Consider the following 23,925-nt stretch of genomic DNA (forward strand, 5'->3'; position numbering starts at 1 on the left):
GAATCCCGAGGCAGTAGAGTTATTAATTAACTTATGCAATCGATCATCATAGATCATCACGAAAGACAAATAATGGTATGTCTATTTTATTAGCTTACTGTTTTATTTGTGGTAATATTGATTGAATATAATTTTAGTAGTATTTTAGTCGCAATATGTATTTAAAATATTTCTTTCTTTTTTATACAGGAAAGCATTCTTTTATGTGTTAAAGATTAAGACCGACACTAAAAATTATTGTTCACAACAAGTAAAAAAAGGTTGAAAAACTATATTTGAACAATTCATTTTTTAATAAAAAATATCAATGAAAAGTTAGTAAAAATTATTGTTTAACAAATGCATAAAATATGAAATTATGTCTAGGTAAGAATTACTATTTTTTAAATATTTTGGTGAAAATTTCATTGCGATATCTCTAATAGTTGAAAAGTTATAACAAAATGACACCAACTTCTTCGATTCGGACCACTGTGCGGCGCGGCGCGGTCTAGTGTGCGCCCCAACCTTAATCGAATCCACAGTATTTCAGACCACAATTCCGGTACCGCACGGTCGCCGCACGTTAGAAAAACGGATGTGTGTAGCAGGCCTAAACAACTGATCGTTTGATCATTCGTCGTATAATATGTTTTTACGTCGTATAATATATTATTCTTTGTTTGTTTGTGTAATGTGTTATCCTTTCGTGTAAATTGTGTAAAAATACTTGGTCTTTTAGAAAACGATTAATAAAAATGAGTTAAACGAGTTAAATGAGTCGTCATGAACCGAGAAGCTAGGCGTAACTGTTGGAAATCTGACAATGAGAATACATTACCTGTGAGGGTACGTTCTTTATCTTGAACTCTCTTTCGCTGGCTTCCAGAGGCGGCGCTTGTTTGAAGCTGTTGTCGCCAAACAGCCGATAAATTACTTTGAAACCCAAAATATTAGTTGCTTCCGTGTCCCAGTAGATGATCACGGTGTTGTCTTGTCTTAGCACGTCCTTCACTATGATGTCCTTCTCGTTCGACTTTGACTTGTAGAGAGGTGAACCGAGCACCAACGGTGGCCTTGGCTGGTGTTGTTGCAAATGGTCCTGGACGTGTTTAGGCGGGGTTGGCGTAGTCCTCGTTATTACCACGTTGGCTGTTCGCGCGACCGTTGGTCTGCTGGTGATGGACCGGAGGGTAGTTGTAAAAGGTGTTTCGATTTTCTTTTCCTCCGTGGTGGTGGTGGTGGGTATATGTTCCGTGGTCGTAGTAGTCGTTGTACTTGTTACCGATGTCGATACAGTGATCGAAGGTCGAGTAGGTGGACTGTAACCGGTCCCCGTTGCTCCCGGACCCGTCGGCTCTCTCGTGTCCACGCTTTCTACTGTACCGATTCCGATGATTTCCGGCGTTCTGTCGCAAGTCATTTCTACGACACAACGAGGAATCGTTAGAACCATGTTTATTACAATATGTATACTCGGAGCAGGTCTCTTCCCAACAAAAGTGCACCATGTATGTATGCGTGATCTCTGGAGACATATTTACTGGTATCTATAAAACGAGGCTGCTAAGACTTTACCAACATTCGAAATTTCATCGGATTGTCTTCGGTTCAAGTGGATTCTTATACAAGATTCGTGATTCATACGAATTCTAGAATAGAAGCGATAAAACCCAAACATTAAGAGGAGGAATTAGCTTCGCGACTCGTCACCGTGTGCCATTTTTACCTCAAAGGACGTCATACACCGGTTGTTCCATGTATTCCCCTGTTTCGTCTTTCTGCGACTACTTTCTCGCCCGTAAACTAACAATAAAGACAATTCGACGTATGTACATATCATGATTTTAGACTTTAGACGTTCAAAGGGCCAGAATTATGTTGACAATATGCCAATATGCGGCGGCGTCTACAGTTCGTAAAATAAATGCAAATTCGGATGAAAACAGACAAACGAACTATTCGAACAAATATTGCGACGGCATAGTTGTATTACCGTCTGGATCGATGTTGTAAAAGCTTTTATCCTGCAGCATTTGCGGGCTTCCGCAAAACTGTGGCTTCCGTTCTCTGCTGGTAACTTGCAAGTCTCTGGTTTTTATCCAGTCGACGATCCAGCGCAGCTTGCAGTCGCAGACCAGAAAACGACCTCCCAAGCTAAGACCACGAAGAGTTCCATTTAATCGGGCGAGAGATTCTTCCGGAACGGTCGACAGCGGATTTCCGTCGATCGCCAGAAGCGTTATCGACGGGTTCTTTTGGAAAGCATTCACTGGCAATTCCGTTATTAGATTGAACCCAATGTCCAGTACCTGGAATGTAACAGGGAATCAAAATGAAGAATCGAAACTCGAGATTGGTTTCATCACGAGCATCGTTATCACGAGACCGCGGCTAAAAAGCCGTTGAAACAAAAGTTTTAACCTACGGGAGCTACATAGTAGCTGTGGACGGGATAGGCGAACTCACTCGGATCGTACAGCTCCGTCCGGCTTACGATTAGATCTAGACTTTACTGTAATTAGTTCTTCCCATTTTACTTTTTTATCGAAACGAAACACTTCAATGTGTATCACTTGCACCTACCGATCAATTGCGCAAATGTTTTCATTGTAACGGAGAACATTGTATGCATTGGTTGCATTAAACATCATCAATGATGATACCAAGCAGATTGGTACAAAAAATAGTTGTATTTACGTAAATATTATAAATACATACGGGTAATCACGATATTCATTTCGCCACGTGTTCATTGTATACATATGTATACATAATACAAGAAATAAGAGAAGACCAAAAACTATTTAATTGATTTTCACCTCTCTCTTAGTCCAAATAATAAGTAATCTTTTATTTTCAAATAAGAAATAATAAATACATCATTTTTGGAATTATTTAAATAATTTTTATTTAAATAAAAAGTTTAGTTATTATTTGCAATTAAAATTACACGTTTATTCATTATTTAATTATTTATTATTTAAAATAAAATTTGCCCAACACTGCCGTCAACCAAAAGATTGAAGAGAGAGTTTACCCATTACAATAGAGAAACTCAAGCTGACTTTTATGTCTCGTTCAAAAAAGCAAAGTAGAAAGAACTAATTCGTACATTACACTATAAATGAAAGAAACTATACAATTTTCGTTTCAAACGGTTTTTCATACATGGTGTCCCAAAACTCCTTCGCTTCCCGGAAATGGGAGGTTCCAGAGGTCATTTGAAGCGACATTTTCCTCTGCGAAAATGTCGTCCGCGGCATTGACAGTTGGCGCGTCGCGCGCCGGGCCGATTCACAGTGCGCTACTTTGGTAGGAATTTGGGACAAAAATAAAAAGATACGTTTGGCGTAGTAATAACTTATATTTCTTTGTTCGGAATTGTTTTAAATGCACTAATCGAGGTTTTGGAATATTATTTTAGAATTTTTCATTCTTTTAAACTAAATAAATTTCAAAGAAACAATAACAGGCACATTTTATGTATAATGTAAATAAAAATGAAATGTAAACATATAGTGCATATATTTCGTGTAGAAAACAGATAAACAAATATCCATAAAAACAAGTAAACAAAACATTTGACACACAATGACACACATTAATCAGAATCACTGTTTGTATGAGAATCGTCGTTCCCCAACACCGTATCAGAAAAATCTATTTCTTCCGGATTAGCTTCCGTTGTGTACTGAATATCAATACATATATGTATGTATTGTGTTATGTCCGTAAGATCTCTTTTCTATTTTGAACAAGTTTTCCTACAGCTTGATATAAAGGGGTCCGATGAGAGTAGAAGTCTTTTCATCAAATCTTCATTATTAAATTTCTTACTCGTTTTGTGAGTATGATTTAATCGGGCCTTCCTAATCTCTTTATGAGTAGTTTCTGAAGCATCTTCCGAGAGAAGGCCTATTGGTAAATCGAAACATTTTTTTTCAATTACGTCACACCCGTGAATCAAAATTTTATGTACACTACTTGGCATACATATAGTACCAATTCTATAAATTTATGTAGAAATTAACAGTCGCGTTTAATAAAAGCCTGAATCGATTAATAAGAAATTTTTCGCCAGAGGATAAAACTCGTCAGATTGTGTAAAATTTATCAATTAAAATTTTATTTACTCCTGTAATCTCATTGTCAGAGCTTATTTTAGAATTACTGAAAAACGTTCTCGAAACCAGGTTTCGGTTTATCTACTACTTAACAAGCCCAATCGAGATTTAAATTCATCCTGGATTCTCTTTTTATTGTTTTCAAAAATGATTTTATTTTCAGCTCCTTTCAGGCATCCAAAAAATCGCAACCAGGCGTGTAAGGTAGATAAGCCAAAACGGTAATTACTAGTATTGGAAGGTTTTTCAGTAACTCTGTTGTGATTCATCTCTTTTGGAGTTGCTTTGCAAATGCAGCACCTAGAAGATGAGTTTGTATCAGACAATATGTTAGTGACACTGCCGTCTATCATGGTAAAATGTAATTCGTATGTAGTCACGAAGTTAACATTATTATTAAAATTGTATTTATTATAAGGAGAAAGTTGGCTGATCAAAGTCTTCGTTCTAGTCAATCGTTCAATCGTTCCCTAATCAATTGTGAATTTTCTTGAATAAATATGAACTTTATTGGTCGACAGTGAAATGTGGAAGATGAGCGGGGGTTTATCCACAATTCTCTGCCATTCCGCGTGTCTATTAATTTCAACGGGACCAAAGCTATTAAAAACTTGATTGTAATGTTTGTTTTAAATACTGCAGATTTAAAACAAAAACCAGCTTAAAACAAAAGCCAGCTGTGGCTGCTATTGACCCTCTATTAATTTTCTTGAATACTAATTTTTATATACGCGTTCCTGATTTACCGACTGATGATTTTATTGGATATAATTAGATTAGACACATGGTGCCGGATGTCGCATTCGCCGAGGGTTAGCGTTAAATAACTTTGAGTGTGTAGCAGTTTGTAGCAGAAAAAACTTGTGAGAAATTCAAGTACAATGTCTACTAATTACGAAAAAACAAAAAGTACAGGATGTTTCGAAACCTGCTTGAAATATCTCTATCTAAAGGTGAGGAAAGCTATTTCTACTGTATTATTTACTACTATAATGCATATAAGAGACTTACAAATTTGAAATTTTTCAGTCACATTAGCTGGACATATTTCATCAAATTCTTTTTCCTGATATGTACCATGAAAGTAAGTTACGTTTTGATCAATGAACTGCTTGATACAGCATTTTCTTAAGAAAAAAACGCTTGTAACTAAACCCCTACTGAATTATTTGAATTTCCTATTGATAAACATGATAATTTAGATGTTAAGACATAGATTCAACATATTAGAATCCAGTGGATATTAGACAATGAATTTTTAGATTTTTGTCCACAGGGTACCGCACTGTGCGACTGTACCAACTCGCGTCTAGGTCGCGATTTTTGCAGAGAAAAATGTCGCTTCAGATGATCTCAGGAACCTCCCATTTCCGGGTTCTGCAGGAATCGTGGAACACCCTGTATACTAAATAGTTATAAGTAATCTTGCTGACACGTTACCAGCTAAATTAGTGACGTAAATCAAATGTTAGCCACTCTGTATAACAATGAAACGTACCAGCAACCAGAAAAAATAATAATTTTTATTCGTTGACCGAAGGAGAGAGGAGTACCTTTTTTAAAATAATTACCGTTTCTTTTTGCTTGCAATTAGATAAGCAACGTAAGTACATGTATTCAGCCGTTTTCAATATATAATAATTAGTAAGAGGAATGGTTTGAAATTAGTACGAATCAAGGAAGAATATCTTAAAAGTAAATAGTAAAATATTGAAAATGATAAGAAATGATTAAAGGAGCCGAACACGCTCTTGAACGTACCCGGAGGTCTTGAATGCTGTTTATAGCGGCGGTGGGAAAGTCTGGAATAAGATTGTTGAGCAAGCTGAGCGAGCTCAGCGTATTCTTGATCCCGTGAAAAGCATCCGATCCGATGTTTTGAATCAAGTTCCTTTCAAGATTCAGTCCGGTCAGAGATTCTAGCCCTTCGAAAGCCTTTGTTCCAGCTGATCCAGGAAGCTCCCGTATACTGTTCTGCGATAGATCGAGGAAGGCCAAGGTCTTCAAACCTCTGAGCGCTTCCGGAACCTTCTTCTGCCTGGTGCCCTTTAGATTCAGGTTTTTCAGCGTCCTCTCCAGGGTGTGGAACGCGGCAGGCGCGAGCGTGACCTCGTTGTCGCTTAATTTCAATGTAACTAATTTCAGGGCTGCGAACGCGTTGTCGTTCACCCGAGTGATCTTGTTCATCGACAGATCCAGCACCGTCAAGTTCCGCAGAGTTCTCAGAGTACTGCTGGGAACATCCGATATATCGTTGTCTTTTAGATTCAGGCTTTTCAACGAGTTCTCCTGGCCCTCGAAAGCATCCGGCTCGATGGTCTTTATCTGGCAACTGGACAGTTGCATGTTGTTCACTTTGAACGCGGCGAACGAGCCGTTCTTCAGAGTTCCGACCATCGTATTATTCACATAGAACAAATCGACGGTAGTTTTCGAGGCGTAACGTCGCATGGCGGACACGAGCTGCTCGTAGTCGACAAAGTCGCATTGCACCGAGAGTTCCTTCGCCAAGTTGTAGTCGCAAATGCAGGAGCTCTCGAGGTCGGGCACCTGTTGCGCCCACGGGCAGTTCGAGGTTGTTGCTGCGGCAGCGACGACGACCGTCAGCACCAACAATATCTCCATCGGGAACACACCTGAAAACATTCAACGGTATTTTTATACACTGGTGGACGGACGAACATTTACACTTTGCGACAATACTACACACACAGTGCTGGGCAAAACTACAACACATTTCATACGATAATAATCGTATACAGTTTTCTTTCGATAGAAGATGGCTCGAGACAGCTTCCAACGTATTGCGGATGACTATTGTAAACTGCGAAGCGACCGGCCGAGCAGCGAATCTATACACAATTCTATGCCGATTAAACGTTTATATCGGGAGAATTCGGCTTTTTTCGACGCATCGCGAATAAGGGTACCTATAAGTAAGCCGAAAGAGAACACGGAGCGATTATTCTTCATTATTTTTTATGGGACTTTCACCAACTTATTTCTGGCATTTTCCCGATCAAAATGACACCAAACACGATATAATTTGAAGAGTGTTTAGTGATCTAATTGACGGTATGCAGTATGCAGTAAGTTTTCGCCCGCGCGGTCCGTATTTACATCACAAAAAAGATAGTAGCCCTATATCCGGCATACATCAAGACTTTACTGTAGGTACGCGGTTCACATTCCAAGCGGTGTGACTACATTTTTCAGCAGGATAATGCTATTACAGTAAAGCCGCGTTATTTTGCAAACGGCTGCGTTCTGCACGGAGAAATATCGTGTAGGGACACTATTTTTTTATACGGTAGACTGAGTCTACCGCGTCAACCGCGCCGAACGTAAAAAAGGATGTAAAGGTGTAAACAAGGATCGCGCTGCCATTCCTTGCGCCCAAAACTTTCATCGTCAATTAAACCACTAAATACAGTTGAAATGATATCGTGTTTAGTGTCATTTTAATAAGAAAAATGCCAGAAATAAGTTGGTGAAAGTCACATAAAAAAATAATGAAAAATAAAGAAGTTTCGTAATTCGGTTAGTAGTGGTTCACACCGATATACCCGAGTCCCCACTCTTGAGGGGCCCCCAGACGATCAATAATATTGTCAATACGACTACATATCAATAATATTGAAACTCCCGTCAATACTCTTGAATAACCCCTACTAAACGGTCAATATGCCCTTCTCTCCCTAATTCTCCTCGTCAATATTATTGATAAGGGCGCGCGTATTGACAATATTATTGATCGTCTAGGGGCCCCTTTACGCTGTTACGCTTCGGTTTCGGGCGGGAACGCTAGACATAGGAGCACACCCAATACGCTTATTTGCTGTCTTCGTCAAGCGATTCGGCTAATCGCGGAAGACGTGTAGCGCGTGGTAGGGATACCACGTTGTACCTACGAGTTTCTCTGTGCCAACTCTCGGCGGACGGAACAATAGGCGGTCCCTCGTAGTGCAATATCTGTAGAACAATCTTTTAGTTCACCAAATATAAAAGTCCTAAAATAGCCCGCCCACTCACCCGGTCTAAACATTATTGAAAATGTTTCGAGTGACTTAAACTAACCTAAAGTGGACGTGATTTATAATACTTTAAAAGGGGTTTCCATTCATAGAGATAAGAAGGTTTAAGATATTAGGCAGAAATTGTTATATTCTGTTGAATTATATTTAAAAGATAACACGCATTTCATTTCAAAAACGCCATTGACCGTACAAAACCACTAATTTTGCGATCAATACGAGCCATCTGAATGCACGTATGTATTAGGCCGTCCACACAGGGGGGGGGGAGAGAGAGAGAGAGAGAGAGAGAGAGAGAGAGAGAGAGAGAGAGACATGAAAAGTTGATAGCATTAAAAAAGAAAGTATATCAAAAAAACTTTTTAAAACCCACCCTTGTATTCAAATGCGCTAAACAGGAGAAAATAATCTTTTTAGACATTAATGACTATTAATAAAAGCGTGGAGCGCTAAACTAAATACTTACTAATGTCTAAAAAAATTATTTTCTCCTTTTTAGTGCATTTTAATATAAGCGTGGTTTTTGAAATGTTTTTTTTATACATTATTTTATTTTCAATTTTTAGTCTTTTTTAAATGGAACGCAAGATATACAGGGTGTCCCAAGACCCCTTCGACTCCGGGAAATGGGAGGTTCCTTAGGTCATTTGAAGCAACATTTTCCTTTGCACCAATGTCAGCCGGGGCTTTGTTTAGGAGTTATTAACGAAAAACACGGACCAATCAGAGCGCGACCTAGACGCGCGATGGCACGTTCAGCCCGGCGCGCCGGGAGACGAGCGCGGTGTAACGCCGCGATGCCGCAACGAACAAGAGTTTCTCGAGATTATGTGAATCTTCCCCGATTTGGATGAGCTTTGGATATGTTGTCAAGACCATGATTCTGAACAACATTTCCCTTTACAGTTTTTGTCGGCCGGCTTTAGTTTACGCGATAAGTAACTTGTAATTGTAAATCGATCGATGTACTACCTGAACTATCTCCTCTCCGATTTCGATGAGCTTTGGATATGTTGTCAAGACCATGATTCTGAACAACATTTCCCTTTACAGTTTTTGTCGGCCGGCTTTAGTTTACGCGATAAGTAACTTGTAATTGTAAATCGATCGATGTACTATCTGAACTATCTCCTCTCCGATTTCGATGAGCTTTGGATATGTTGTCAAGACCATGATTCTGAACAACATTACCCTTTACAGTTTTTGTCGGTCGGAAGAACTTTACTTGTCAATTCATATGGGTGGATCTCTTTACCCGACTTACGGCAACTTTACCCGAACGAGGGAAAAAGCAGAAACTGATTGTATTAAAAACTCACGTATTCAGCCGTAAAACCATTTGCTGCTTCGAAATGTGTGTCACTGGGTCACTCGATGACGAACTGCACAGATGTCTTCAGGTATACGGCAGTACCGAAAGTCAAGGGACGTACGGCCAGGTCGACGAACTGCACAGCCGGTGGTAAAAGGCCTAAGGGATGCGCGGTCAAGTCGACGATCCAGAATTTCACTTTCACTTTCGAATCGATAAATAATTCGTATGTTTATTTCACACAGATGCCTTGAAATTTTTCCACACTCACAATCACTGTTCACATTTGTCAACACATAGTTCTGCACTAATAATAATTGCCATATCCCTTGTCCTGCTGCACAAATCACAACAATCAGGTAATGCAATCACTAGACTGCGGATTTCATGCATTTGTAGCAAACATGAGTAGGTGCATTTTAAGACACTAGAGAGATTAAAGTAATGTCAGAACACCAATGTATTATTTTCAACTTCTTAAAATGATCACAGTAAGAATCAAATATCTGTCTGGCTCCTGCCCCTTGTAATAGCGGCAGCCAACTTTCATTTTACATAAAGATCCGCAGTCTAGTGATTAGATTAAATAATCGTTTAATTAGTTTAAGCAATTATTATTAGTGCAGAACTATGTGTTGACAAATGTGAACAGTGATTGTGAGTGTGGAAAAATTTCAAGGCATCTGTGTGAAATAAACATACGAATTATTTATCGATTCGAAAGTGAAAGTGAAATTCTGGATCGGCGACTTGACCGCGCATCCCTTAGGCCTTTTACCACCGGCTGTGCAGTTCGTCGACCTGGCCGTACGTCCCTTAGCTTTCGGTACTGTCGTATACCTGAAGACATCTGTGCAGTTCGTCACCGAGTGACCCAGTGACACACATTTCGAAGCAGCAAATGGATTTACGGCTGAATAAGTGAGGTTTTAATACAATCAGTTTCTGCTTTTTCCCTCGTTCGGGTAAAGTTGCCGTAAGTCGGGTAAAGAGATCCACCCATATGAATTGACAAGTAAAGTTCTTCCGACCGACAAAAACTGTAAAGGGTAATGTTGTTCAGAATCATGGTCTTGACAACATATCCAAAGCTCATCGAAATCGGAGAGGAGATAGTTCAGATAGTACATCGATCGATTTACAATTACAAGTTACTTATCGCGTAAACTAAAGCCGGCCGACAAAAACTGTAAAGGGAAATGTTGTTCAGAATCATGGTCTTGACAACATATCCAAAGCTCATCGAAATCGGAGAGGAGATAGTTCAGGTAGTACATCGATCGATTTACAATTACAAGTTACTTATCGCGTAAACTAAAGCCGGCCGACAAAAACTGTAAAGGGAAATGTTGTTCAGAATCATGGTCTTGACAACATATCCAAAGCTCATCCAAATCGGGGAAGATTCACATAATCTCGAGAAACTCTTGTTCGTTGCGGCATCGCGGCGTTACACCGCGCTCGTCTCCCGGCGCGCCGGGCTGAACGTGCCATCGCGCGTCTAGGTCGCGCTCTGATTGGTCCGTGTTTTTCGTTAATAACTCCTAAACAAAGCCCCGGCTGACATTGGTGCAAAGGAAAATGTTGCTTCAAATGACCTAAGGAACCTCCCATTTCCCGGAGTCGAAGGGGTCTTGGGACACCCTGTAGTAATACTGGTATGAAATAATAAGATATACATATATATATATATATTTATATATATATATAGAGAGAGAGAGAAACGCAAGATATGGAATTACGCGAGATAGAATGAGGGGATGACTCCAAGAGACAACGTCTCTTGATGGAATCCGAAATTGTCCGAAATGGAACTGAATGAACGGAACACCAGACCGATTGAGCTCCTTCGGTGCGAAATGGGTCAGTGTAGTGGGGATGAGTCGGCGTGGGAACGCGTTGTGGAGTAGGGAGCGGTGGCGCGCGGAGTGGGTATCGCTAAACGCGATCACGTACTATCGAGTGTCGCGCGACGAAGTGTGACGGTTAATATTCAAATTTTTTTTTCTATTAAACGCATAGTTTTCTTTTTAATTTGTTTTTTAATATTGCATTGTCATCCAGTTCTGAGCTATGTTTAAAGTTTCACGTCTCTAGCTCATCAGGAAGTGGTTTAAAATTCGATTACAAGATTTGACGCATACAACAACAACTCGGCAAGCTAATATAAGCGTGGTAAAAAAAACCGTAAATTCTGTTAAAAAACCATCAATAATACCCAGCCGCCGCGCCGCGCGCTGTTACAAAGAGGCGCAATTAGGCTTCGCAGAACAAAATATATGTATTATACAATGAAAAACATAAGCAACTTGCATACATTCTATTGTTGTTCTATAGCTATTATTAAATACATTTTCGGTATGTTGCTTTAAAAAATATTTGTCTAGAGAGATTAATAAGATACATACAAGAGAATATAAGACAATTATACATAATAGCAGTAAGTGGAATAAAAACGAAAATAGATGTTGGTAAAAGCTGTACAGCTAATTGTAAGACGGAGAAAGGCGAATCAAAGATTCGATAAATAACGTGATAAACATCGACCGCATTATGCATAGCTATTTCAAATGATGTATGGAATATAGTTGAACTGGAGAGTAATGATTTGATTGCTCGCTTAAAGTTTAAAGGAAGAGGAAGAGTATAAGGTGAGTGAATATTCTTATGCAAACTATTGAAATAACGAGGAACTGCGTATGGGAAAGAACTACGATAATTTGAAGTGCACGGTAGAAATTGGCTGGAAGAATGCAGATCGCGTGCTATAGAATTTACCGAGTCGGAATTTACTATTATATTCCGTGAATGTGAAGGTATATCAGATTAGAGAATTTCCAGTATTCAACGGAAACAGGCGAGACGATTACATTGGGGGTTGTGGATATTAGGTACACATGTATCTTATTTTTATCAGGACGAAAGTGAAAACGGACATTGGGAAAACATATTCTTGCTACATTTTTATATTATTGCAATTCTACAACACTAGTCGTTGTATGCGTTTACACTGTCGGATCGTTGTTAAGTTGTACATTAAAGTGGCTCTTATTTTTTACTTTTGAATGTCTTTTACGACACCCTCCAGGATTGTTCCAAAAAATTAAAAAATATCTGTACAAAGTTTAAGCTCGATCGGATAACGGGAGAACGTCCTACGGATTCGCTTATATTTATTCAAGTGGAATCAAATTGTTATGACTTTTAACAGAAAGAGAATATGCAATTTCCTGCAAAATAATATGCAATCAAGAAAAATTAAGTTTCGCAAGTTAAAAAATACACGTTTTTCACTAATGTTTGTTGATAAAAGACAATGAAACCATACTTCAATTTCTAAATTTCAAAACCAATTTTTGGATTTCGATCCAACGTTTTTCTCAATTTTCTCGAAAACCGTTTGTTTTACGAGGAAAACTGGTACGACATAAAAGACGCGGAATGTGCAGATCTACAGGTTTTGTCTAACATATTTTTCGATGCGGTAAATAGTTTCGAAGATATTCGAGAAGAACGATTTCATGAGCATTAAATGAATTATTTTAATTTTTAATTGTTTTGGGGCACGTTTTCCCGTTATCTATGGGCACTCAAAAACTTTGCATAGATTTTTTTTAATTTATTTGGAAGAATCCTGGGGGATGCCGTAATAGAAATTTTGACAAAAGAACGAATTTTCGTCAAGAGTAAATAAGAGTCACCCTACTGTACCTACATACTTCATTGGCCGTTCGATAATATTAATGAAAGCAACTTTTTGGATGGAGCAAAATATAACTGGACCTTTCAGACTGTTTGTACCTAAAGATAAAAAGATACACGTTAGTAAAGAGAAATGGTGAAGCCTCGTACATAATACATTAGACTATTTTGATGAATTATTTTTCAGAATAACTGACGACACAAATTGCAAGTTTTAACTATAGTATACCTATAGTCTACATATATAGGTATTAAATTAGATATGGTACAGTCTTGATCGAGTGAAGCGAACTTTCGAGAGGAGAAATTGAATTCTTTGTAGCGTTTACGGTGATACAGTTATCGATAAGGAGATGATTGAAAAGTGGATCAAAGGGTTTAAAATAGAGATTTTAGGTTTGTCGATGGGAAAAGTAATGGGATTTATCAATGATTAAAGTAGTAGTAGATGAAGTTGTGAATGTTTGGCTAACCTGACTTGGCACGTGAAACGCGAGCGGATTCATTACACATATACTTTTTCCGAGAGCAACTCGGAATAGAAAAAGCAAGGGATGAAACGTTCGTGTTCTAGTGACGACCATTACTTTCGCGCACGCCTAATAGTTCGGTGTAATTGGCTCGGTTAATGGTAAACGTTTTCTATCTTTTAATTGGCGACTTTCTCATCCGAAACGGTTGTTTGGTGTGCAGCACGCCGATAACGTGGCATTTGAATCGTTTTCGCAGCGACGACGCGACTTTTCATCGGGATTTTTCGGTCGATCGATCGCGCGACGATCGACGATTTCTCGGCAGAAAAAATGAAATGGTGGAAGTTGAATGTAGGCCTGGGCTACATCGGTCGCCGAGAACCGTGACGTACGAACCATTCAAAGTCGCGGAGCCTAAACGAACCGCGACAAACCAGGCTCCATAGACCGAGCCCGTTACGAGTCAATGGCCGGAGTAAACGCATGTCCTCGCCTCGATCTTTCTTTCCTTCCTTCTTTCCTTCTTTCCTTCTTTCTTCCTTCCTTCTATCGACGCGCCACGGTAAACGGACAACGGTGCACAAATTCCAACCGTGGTGGCGTTTTCGTTCGACCTAGACGTTATTAGAACGCGAATAACATTAGATCGACTCTACTCGACTTGACTCGGCTTAACTCGGCTCGACTCGGTTTGGTTCTAATCAACGTGACTCAGTTTCAACGAGTATTCCAGTTTTCGAGGCCGTTTTTTCTTGTTTTTACCAATTTCTTTCAGATCAACTATTCCAGACACATCCGTGTCTGCGTGGGGATCATCACATTGTTTCAAATCTTGCATCAACACTAGATATCTACCACGCCAGTCAAAATGACAGGTTTTACAATTTCATTCTGAAATTTTTTTTTTCCTACTTCATGTTACAGTGACCCGAATTAACATCAGACGCTCTAACGAAGACGATACATACCTTTTTTAATATTGCGCTATACGATTTGAACTTTTTTGGGAAACTAGAGCAATTAGTTTACTACAGGATGTGAAAAGAAATTTTTTCAAAAAATTGCGATTGATCGGAATTGTAGAAAAAAATACTAAAAATTGCATTTTACAACTTTTTTATGTGGGGGGTCCTATATTGAAAATTTAAAAAATACGTTCTGTAGATCTGTGCGAATTAAACATTTTATGAAAATTTCGTAAAAATCGATCGACGTTGCAATGAGCCACAAACTATTAAAGATGGTAAAAATTGCTGATTTTCACGATTTTCGACCTCTCTAACTGCAACATATCTAAGGATTCTTACATATTTCAATGCCTGTCGTTTTTCCCGTATCAACCGATTTCGATGAAACTACTTTCACAGTGCAACTATAGTTGACACAGATCTACAAAATCTACTTTTTAAATTTTCAATATAGGCCCACATGAAAAAGTAGAAAATGTAACTTTTAGTATTTTTTTTCTAAATTCTGATTTATTGCAATTTTTGCGTCCCAGTATTTTTGTGACCGACTGGCGACTGTAGATAGATTTATCGATGTTCTCGTTAGGATATGTTATCGCACCCTACGTGTTATCTGGCGCCAAAACATAAACAGAAACATAGTCGTGATGTAACGTGGCATAGCATCGATGCCGTTTCACACGGTCATTCTGTATTGTGTACTGTATACTGTATATTGTATACCATAGTGTTTGACTGATTGTGAGAATTAAAATAAAATTTCGAATTACTACATATGTCATTTGTTAACTGTTCTCTTTATTATAGTATAATAATAAATATTGTATTAAAATTACACTGTATGAAATTATAATTGAGTATTCATTTAAAAAATGTATACATACAGTGAACCACGAAAGTAGTTAACGCACTTTGGAACGAAACAGTATAACTTTTTTATGATCGGACCAAACGACCTGACTTTTCTTGAGCGAAGGATCCCGCACCAATCATATGGAAAATCTGTCCCGGTAAAATAAGTTGGATTTTTCATATGAGTGAAACATGAGAAATTCGAGCTGCTGAATACTCAAATCAGAGACCACCAAAACAGAATCCAAATGAGCAATACATAATAAGATCATTTTTTTATTAATCCACACACGCACGCAAACACACACACACACACAGCAGAGAGGGTTTGGAGTGAAAAAATACTACGGGAGTGACGAACCGTGGGATCCATCCTTATCTCTGCTGTTTGTTCAGTAGATCATAAGCTACAACATATGAAAAATCCAACTGATTTTACCGGGATAGATTTCCATATGATTGGTGCGGGGTCCTTTGCAATTTTGCAAAAATTGCAATTGCTAAGAATCACATGAGAAAGTAAAAGAGGCACCATTTATAACTTTTTTTATTAGAGCCCGTAATGTGAAAATTTAAAATATACGTTTCGTAGATGTATGTTATTTAGTTATACACATGCTGAAAAATTTCATCGAAATCGGTTGACGCATAAGAAAACGACACGCATCGAAAGATGTAAGAATCTGTGGATTTTAAGCAGAAACTGACCAAAAGTCGTGAAAATCTATGATTTCGATGATCTATCGATTTTAGTTTTAGGTTTTGATAACATAGACCTACAAAACGTATATTTTAAATTTTCATTAAGGGACCAAATAAAAAAGTTTCGAAAAATGTATTTTTTATTTTTGCATGTATCCTTGTAAATTATAATTTTGGAAATTTTTTTGCACATCATTTAATAAACTAGTGCTTCTAATTGCTTAGAAAAAATCAGGTCGTTTGGTACAACTACAAAAAAGTTATTTTGTTTTAAAGTGCGTTGTGAAATACTTTCGTGGGTCACTGTACATATACAGGGTGTTTCGTCTATAACAGGATACCTAAATATCTCTTCAGGTTATTGTGATGCAAAAAATATTTGTTACGTAATGTGCATGGTGTCAATGGACCAAATATCTGGCAAGAATATTTTTCCAAAGGTCATATTTTCGGAGTTATCAAGGTCGTTGATGTTTTGTGAGATACATAACCACATTTTTATTTTATTGCATCGGGTAACTGATCGAAAAATACATTCAGATATGTATAATAACATGACCTTGCCTGATCTGAAGGTAAAACTTCAGGAACTTCTTTCAAACGAAGGTCATTTCAAGGTCATGTTATACAAGACCAGTCATTTTGGCTGGTTTCGGTAGAAACAGGTATGTTTCAATTGCCGGTAAATGTAATATGTTAACCCCTTGCCTTACAATTTCATTTCGCTTCAGATATAAACATCGATGGAAAATCAAATAATTTGTGTTATTTCATAATCAATGTAAAATGTTCGCCGTTATTGCTATATACGTTAGCTTATGATGGAAAGTTAAACATAATCAAGTTTGCCCCATCCGAAACATATTACGTCTCTGATTGTGAGATGTCATTTGAAGGCAAGAGGTAAAACTGATTGTGAGCGAAAAGAAATGGGAAAACTATTTTGAATAAATCAATTTTTAGGAAGGATACAGCTATTTAAACTGAAATATACCATTTAACAGGTGGGGAATACGCTGTTAAAGAATTTAAACGTTATAACAAACAAAATAACAATTACTATGGTAACGAAAAGAAAGAATATACATCTAACAATCTGTACGGTGAAAAAATTCGTCGAACAAGTCGAGCAAACAAGGCGAAGGTGGATTTTTGGTCAGACCATTTGATAGTGCTCCCAAAGAAAACCTTCTGTGAGAAATTTCAAGCCGGTACCCCTACCACAAGGATAGTTATTGGGTGAGCACAGTTTCATGAATTATGCTGTATTTCTTCTGTACTGCTGAACAAAAAATTACGGAAGAATGCATATGAACATTCTACAATACATAATAGTACACGCGACAGCGAATTATTTTAGAATTTTAGGTTGCGAAATCGGAATCATAAAATTGCCGATTTTATATTGCAGTTTTTAAAGTATCACGTTTATATTATATTGTTAGTTGTGTCTCATCGTGATTATTAATGTGTATTTCTTTTGAAATTTTCGGATTTTGTGAACAGGTTTAGAAAAATTGGAAATTTCCAAAAATTCAATAAAAAATGCACATTGCGTATCGAAGATTAGGAGATACAGTTTGAAACCGTTGTTATTAATTTTTTTCAGAATTTTTATACTGCAGAATCGAAGAATTTTTGTGAATCCGTGTCTACTGTTGCTGCGGCCCGATTGGCCCGTGTTTTTCGTTAATAACTCGTTTACAAAGCCGCGAAGAACATTGCTGCAAAGGGGGATAGATAAAGTAACTTGAAATAACCTCAGGAATCATCCCTTCCAAGGAAGTACATTTTTCGGACACCCTGTATAGAACAGTTTATCTTAATGATCTACAGAGTCACAAAAATACCTTCTTTTAAGATAGAAACGTGCATATTCCGTGAGTATTTATCATTCAGAATGTACGAAGTACGAACCGTGTAATTAATGAATGAATCATAAAAGAACTGTGGATCTAACGGAACTTGTACCGACATAATATATCTCGCATATTTTATGCATCCATAGTATCCATTATCCACACTCGTACGGCTTATAATGAAACAACATGTTGAATAAATTCTCCTATGCAGGCTTGATTTTTTTCCGTTCCTAACAGAACCGTAGGACCGTAGAACCGTTTACACAATAACTTTCTATTTAATCGATACTTTTAGAACTAGTTTACGAATCTGTGAATTCGAGTTCACACAAACATTGACAATCTACGATGAACTCGTTTGTTATCTGGATGTGTATTTTTTTTTGTTATCATTAGCGACCACTTTTGCTATACAACTATAAATACAGTGTTTTGATAGCACAATAATAATTATAATTGAAGGTTAGCGTTTGTATGTATACATGAGTATGGAGATAATTATTGGGTAGGTGGTATAAGGACTGCTCTGAATATATCAGAATGATCGAAAACAAATGACATGCGTACATATTCTGGAAGACGATAGTTCAGGCATAGGGTAAACTGTGCAATGATTGGCACCCTAAGCCAAAATCGTAGTAAAAATCATTTTATCTTCTTTTGAAATGTGTAAGCGAGCTTAACGCATTACCGACCGGTGATTATTGCATAATTTTGAAAAATCGATGGTACATGGCTAAACACTTTTTAATGGAACCTTCAATAGTAACAGCAATTTTCATTGTGAACTAACAAGTCACCCTGAATAACGTCATCTAATAGTTTCATTTAAGATTGCAATGTAAAAGACAATTTCTATATATTTTCCTTTGGCACAGCACAATTATTGAGAATCCTATTAATAGGCTTCCGGTAGGTAAAGTGTTAACTTGCTATTATTATAAGCCAATAGAGATTTTTCAGAAAATCAAACAGTTTTACGAGCCATAAATCTTTTATTATAAAATATATTCACAGTGAATAACAATCGTAAGACAAATAGTCCAGTCATTGGCACAGTGAGAAGTAAACGTTAAACACAGGCTATTTGTTTTATAATTGAACATATACGCAAGTATTACTATTGTATATCCAACGAAAGAACAGTACCGTTGCGCGCAGCTTGGAAGATGGTGGGGCGCAGCGAGCCTATCATCTCTCACTCCCCACTTTCTTGAACCAATTAGGGCGAAGATGCGCAGCGACGAACGAAAACTGGTCTTCACACGGTACTGTTCTCTCCTTGGATAGAGTATATGCATCCAACAAGGGATGGCGCGGCACAGGGAGACTCGTAGGTACCACGTGGTATTCCGAATCGGCAAAAATAACTCGACAAAAGTTGTTGGACCCCGGTTGGGATGTTCTACCCCATCCACTATATTCGCCAGACCTCGAGCATTCAGATTTACACCTATTTCATCATTACAAAATTTCCCTAATGGAAAAAATTTCAACTCTTTGGTCGAAATAAAAAAATCATATACATAGAAAAGTTTTTCGCCGAAAAACCTGAGAGGTTCTGGAAGTTTCAAGTTGCCTGAAAGATTGAGAAAGGTTGTGGAACAGAATGGCACCTACATAATTTAATAAATGTATGCCAAAATTTAAATGTGCAGCGTTTCAATTTACCTTCAAAAACGGTACGAACTTTCCGGACAACCCAATAGATTTTGTTATATAGGTCTACTTTTTTTAGCAAGGTAAGAACAAGTGCAATGGTCTTTTCAAGAGTGACAGAGAATTTGAGGGTTTTTCGTGATTTCATAGAGGTGTGTAATATTCGTGTGACCAATATTAAGTCGTGTAGTGATTATTTGGTCTTTTCTGTGGATAACGTTAGGGGAGTTATTATTATAGGGATATCTTTCCTTATTGTAAATAGTTTCGCAGGAGCGGAGCTAGTCCATTTTCCACTCCAGCTATTTTGAATTCTCAACTTAAGTTCTCTAATTAAATCATTGGGAGAGGTCGGAAAATTTTGAGATGAGGTTTTTATGGGTTCTCTGGCAGCTGTGTCGGCCTTCTCATTGCCGGCGATTCCCATATGGTGGGAGGGGATCCATACAAATATAATAGCTTTATTTTTTTGCATAAGGTCGAGATTAAGATTATTATCTCTGTTATCGTGATTTGCCAGACAAGAAATAACGCCGAAAGAGTCAGAAAAAATTAAGACTTTGGGGTTACGAGTATTAATGATAATGTAGAAGATTGAGCATAAGTCGTGGAGTTTATATAATACATTTTTATCAGGGAGGATAAGTGCACTAGTTAGGGTATTTCTGGGAGATTTCATAGAAAAGGACTTTTTATAGATTCGGGGATTAGTATGTTCCTTAGGATGAATGTTCAGTGAAAGATCGATTTTAGAAGGGGGAGTTAGTCAGGGAGGGTCAGACAGTGGAGATTTTGGTTTTATTGGACGGGGAATTAGGATTATGTCATTTAGGTAAGCTCTAAGTCAGAAGGATAAGGATAAGGGTTTAGGAAGGAATCGTTTAGGAGGAAATTTTGTATCCCTGGGGGTACAGGAAGAGTTTCGAGGGGGTACGCACTGATTCTAGTGCAAGAATCCTGGTGCAGCGGGAGTCTACTGTTGTGTACAAAGGATGTACATGCCTGCTATTTAATACCGATTGTTCTTAACGGGGGATACTCGGTGTTACGACAGTTATGGAACGGGTACACAATGTCGAAACGTTGAGAAACACTGGGGTAAAGGATAGTTTTACGGCGTATGGCATGCTGAGTTTTCTGTTTTTTTCTTCTAAATTCTAAAGCTTAAAGCTCCTTAGCTTCTGCTAGAAGGCTTAAGATAGGGCTTGCGCGAAAGGCACCTAGGGCTAATCTAATACAGTTCGATTGAATGACATTTAATGGATTTAAGATATTTTAATTAGCAGAGTCGAAGATTATAGATCCGTAGTTAAGTTTGGATCTTATCAGGGCAATGTAGGTTCTTAAGATTATAGTTTTTCCAGCTCCCCAGTTTTGGACCGATATGGTTTTATGATGTTGAGTCTCTTAGCATTCATTTCCAGGTAGTTAACGTGTGCTTTCCATGATTTTTATCTGATTTGTTCTTACAATATTATGCGTACCAATTGTAGGTTTAATGGGTAAGTAGGTTTTATTTGATTTCGAGAAAATTATATATTCGGATTTGGTGCCGGGGAATTTGAAGCCAGCTCTGTTCGACCAACTTTCTAGTCTATCAAGTGTTTACTCAAGTATTTGTAGGATAGTGATGAAATTTTTGCCACTGCATAAGATTGTGATATCATTAGCGAAGATACAAAATTTAATAGGTTTCGGGATAATTGAGTATAACTATATTGGGGAAAATTTAGATGATTGAGTATTTCAAATTTTTCAGAGAGGGAGCATTTGCTTGAACATGGATTGATCTATTGGTCAAAAAATTTGCTATACCATCAACACCATGTTCTGCTAGGATTTTTATAATTCTGTCTTTCCAGACCATGTCATAACCTGTTCTGTTAACACTTTCATGGCAAGCACGAGTGATTGAAATAGGAGACACAGGAAATTTTATAAAAAAAAATTAAACCGACTTCTGACCGAAAAATGCACTAAAAAGTATGAAATAATTTCCATTTAATCGATGTGTGAATACACGCGAACTTAAATACAATACAATCTTTTCGGAGGCGGCGCAAAAATTAAAGATTTTCCAAATGACAGATCTTGCTGATTATGATTTCATTGGAATATGGTGGACTTGGAAATCAGTAGGTGGGAAGAGAAGATACATTAATATGTGAAAGCATGTAGAAGAATTTAAGGATTTTCGTAATTTCCAGTGTTGAAAATTTTCAATTCAATTCAAATCAATCAATAAAAAAAAAGATTCTATTGTATTTGAATTCCTGTGTATTCACATCAATTAAATGGAAATTATTTCATACTTTTTAGTGCATTTTCTCGAAGTCGGTTAAAAATATCAGAACAATCGACGACGAATACTGTCATACTGTCTTCAATTTATTGAAACTGTTCAGAGTGCAAATACATTCTTATCGAACCCCTGTTCTTCGTAATTGATCAAGGCCATTTTGCCTACTTATTTCAGTAGTATCATCGGAGAAATAACTTTAAAGTCCGGAGAAATAATTCCATTAGCCAAATATTAAATTTACATAATTTTTAGCATAAAAGAAAAGTACGTGCTGTATCTTCTATACTGATGTTGAAGAGAAGCGTTTCAAAAAATATTCGCATAACAAATCCATTATCAACATGTAAGTCAGTTATTTTTTTTAAGCGAAATGTATTTAGATATTGTATACGATTGTTATGCAATTGTAAACTTCAATTGAATACACAACTCATTGTCAGTTGACGAATACTTTGATATTTTCTATTTAATCGTGTTATCGAATGTGAAATACTTTTGTAATTTCTATTTAAGAGCTCATCGACTACTGAATATTTGCTCTTGCAGCAATATTTCATAAAAAATTCAAAGCTCGATTACAAGTATTTCTATCTTTGTCAGATCAAAAATATAATTTTTAAAGCATTCGACGCTGCTATCACTGATATTAACGCTAACACTATGGAGTCCAACGAATATAATGTTATTGAATGTCATAGAAATCTTTAGACTTTAGGCATCGACACAAGGATCACGTTTGTTAGACACAGTGGATTTCAAAGCAATATCTAGATTGCATTTGAGTTTTCTTCCACGTAAAAAGAACTCGATTGAGAGATTGCCCTCTTCTGCTGGGATTCCGTTCGCTTTCAAATTTGAAACGTTGCCGAGATGTTTTGACTAGGAATTTATTTTCAACTGGCCGGCTTTTATTATGATTTGCTTCGCAGGTCTTGGCGTTACGAACGGAACAGTTTCTGCGAGAAATGCGGCGCAACGTGTTTTGTTAATTGGCCGCGGTTACTCTCGAAACGGCAAGAAATGTAAATGTTTCAAGATTACAAGTAGGAGAGTTGTGGATTAATTAAACTTGTCCCGTAGCGGTAATTGTAGCGTAGAAATATGCTCGTGCACATCCGTGAAAATGATCATCTCGTTGCACGTGCGCGTGCGGTTCATTCTTACATTGCCTAGCGATTAGCTTCCGGATTAAAATAGTGCGTGAATTTCTTCAACGTGCTGCAAGCGTCTTTCAGTCTTGCTCGCCACCGATTTTCTCTTTAATATTATACATGTACGTGTACTTACGAGGTTGTGGATTATGCGTGGTGGAACAGGCCGAGTATATCAAATATACGCTACTGTGCAAAAGAAAGAAGCACCCGGCCATATTTAATAGAAAACCGTAAAAAATCAAATAAAAACACGCGTAAGTTTTGAAAAATTATTCTAACTTGACAAATTTCCCCGAATTCAAAACTTGCAATTTCCCTCGAGTTTTACTTGAAAAATTTCCCTAAATCTAAACTGGAAATTTCCCTAAATTTAAACTTTCAATTTCCCTCAATTTAATCTTGCAATTTTCCTCAATTTAATCTCGCAATTTCCTTCAATCTCATCTTGAAATTTCCCTAATTTTAATCTTGCAATTTCCCTCGAGTTTTACTGGAATAATTTCCCTTTTAAACTTGAAATTTCTCCGAATTCAAAACTTGAAATTTCCCTCGATTACGAAGACAAGCATAAAAAATCGAATAAGAACACAGTAAGTTTTGAAAAATGATTTCGCTTGTTTAATTGAATAGTTCTGAGAATATATGTGTTATCAATCAATGATCGTACAATACAATTTCTACATAAAGATATTGTTTGTCATGACGTCTTATAATTATACTGGGTGCTTCTTTCTTTTGCACAGTAGTGTATAATATTATTATTTATATCAAGTTGTCGCAAAAATGTTGTACTTCCTTT

General features: G+C 37.4%; 2 protein-coding genes and 1 long non-coding RNA gene across 11 annotated transcripts in view; 1 reads left to right on the forward strand and 2 right to left on the reverse strand.

Annotated features, from left to right (window-relative positions):
• Window positions 1–23,925, reverse strand: part of LOC143210603 (uncharacterized) — a 226,339-nt gene that overhangs the window by 77,186 nt on the left and 125,228 nt on the right. The gene's annotated exons all lie outside the window — the stretch shown is intronic.
• Rab3gap1 (RAB3 GTPase activating protein subunit 1) overlaps window positions 1–23,925 on the forward strand; it is a 147,630-nt gene that overhangs the window by 17,244 nt on the left and 106,461 nt on the right. The window lies entirely within an intron of this gene.
• The window catches only part of Haf (leucine-rich repeat and fibronectin type-III domain-containing protein hattifattener), an 88,327-nt gene that overhangs the window by 8,628 nt on the left and 55,774 nt on the right, over window positions 1–23,925 (reverse strand). Inside the window, exons 2-4 of the mRNA XM_076427592.1 lie at window positions 5,868–6,742; window positions 1,976–2,291; window positions 821–1,404 (exon numbers count right to left, since the gene is read on the reverse strand). Coding sequence (XP_076283707.1) covers window positions 821–1,404; window positions 1,976–2,291; window positions 5,868–6,742 — 1,775 coding nt within the window. The remainder of the gene's footprint in view (window positions 1–820; window positions 1,405–1,975; window positions 2,292–5,867; window positions 6,743–23,925) is intronic.

This window comes from Lasioglossum baleicum, chromosome 7 (genome assembly GCF_051020765.1).
Source record: "Lasioglossum baleicum chromosome 7, iyLasBale1, whole genome shotgun sequence".
Taxonomy (NCBI): Eukaryota; Metazoa; Arthropoda; class Insecta; order Hymenoptera; family Halictidae; genus Lasioglossum; species Lasioglossum baleicum.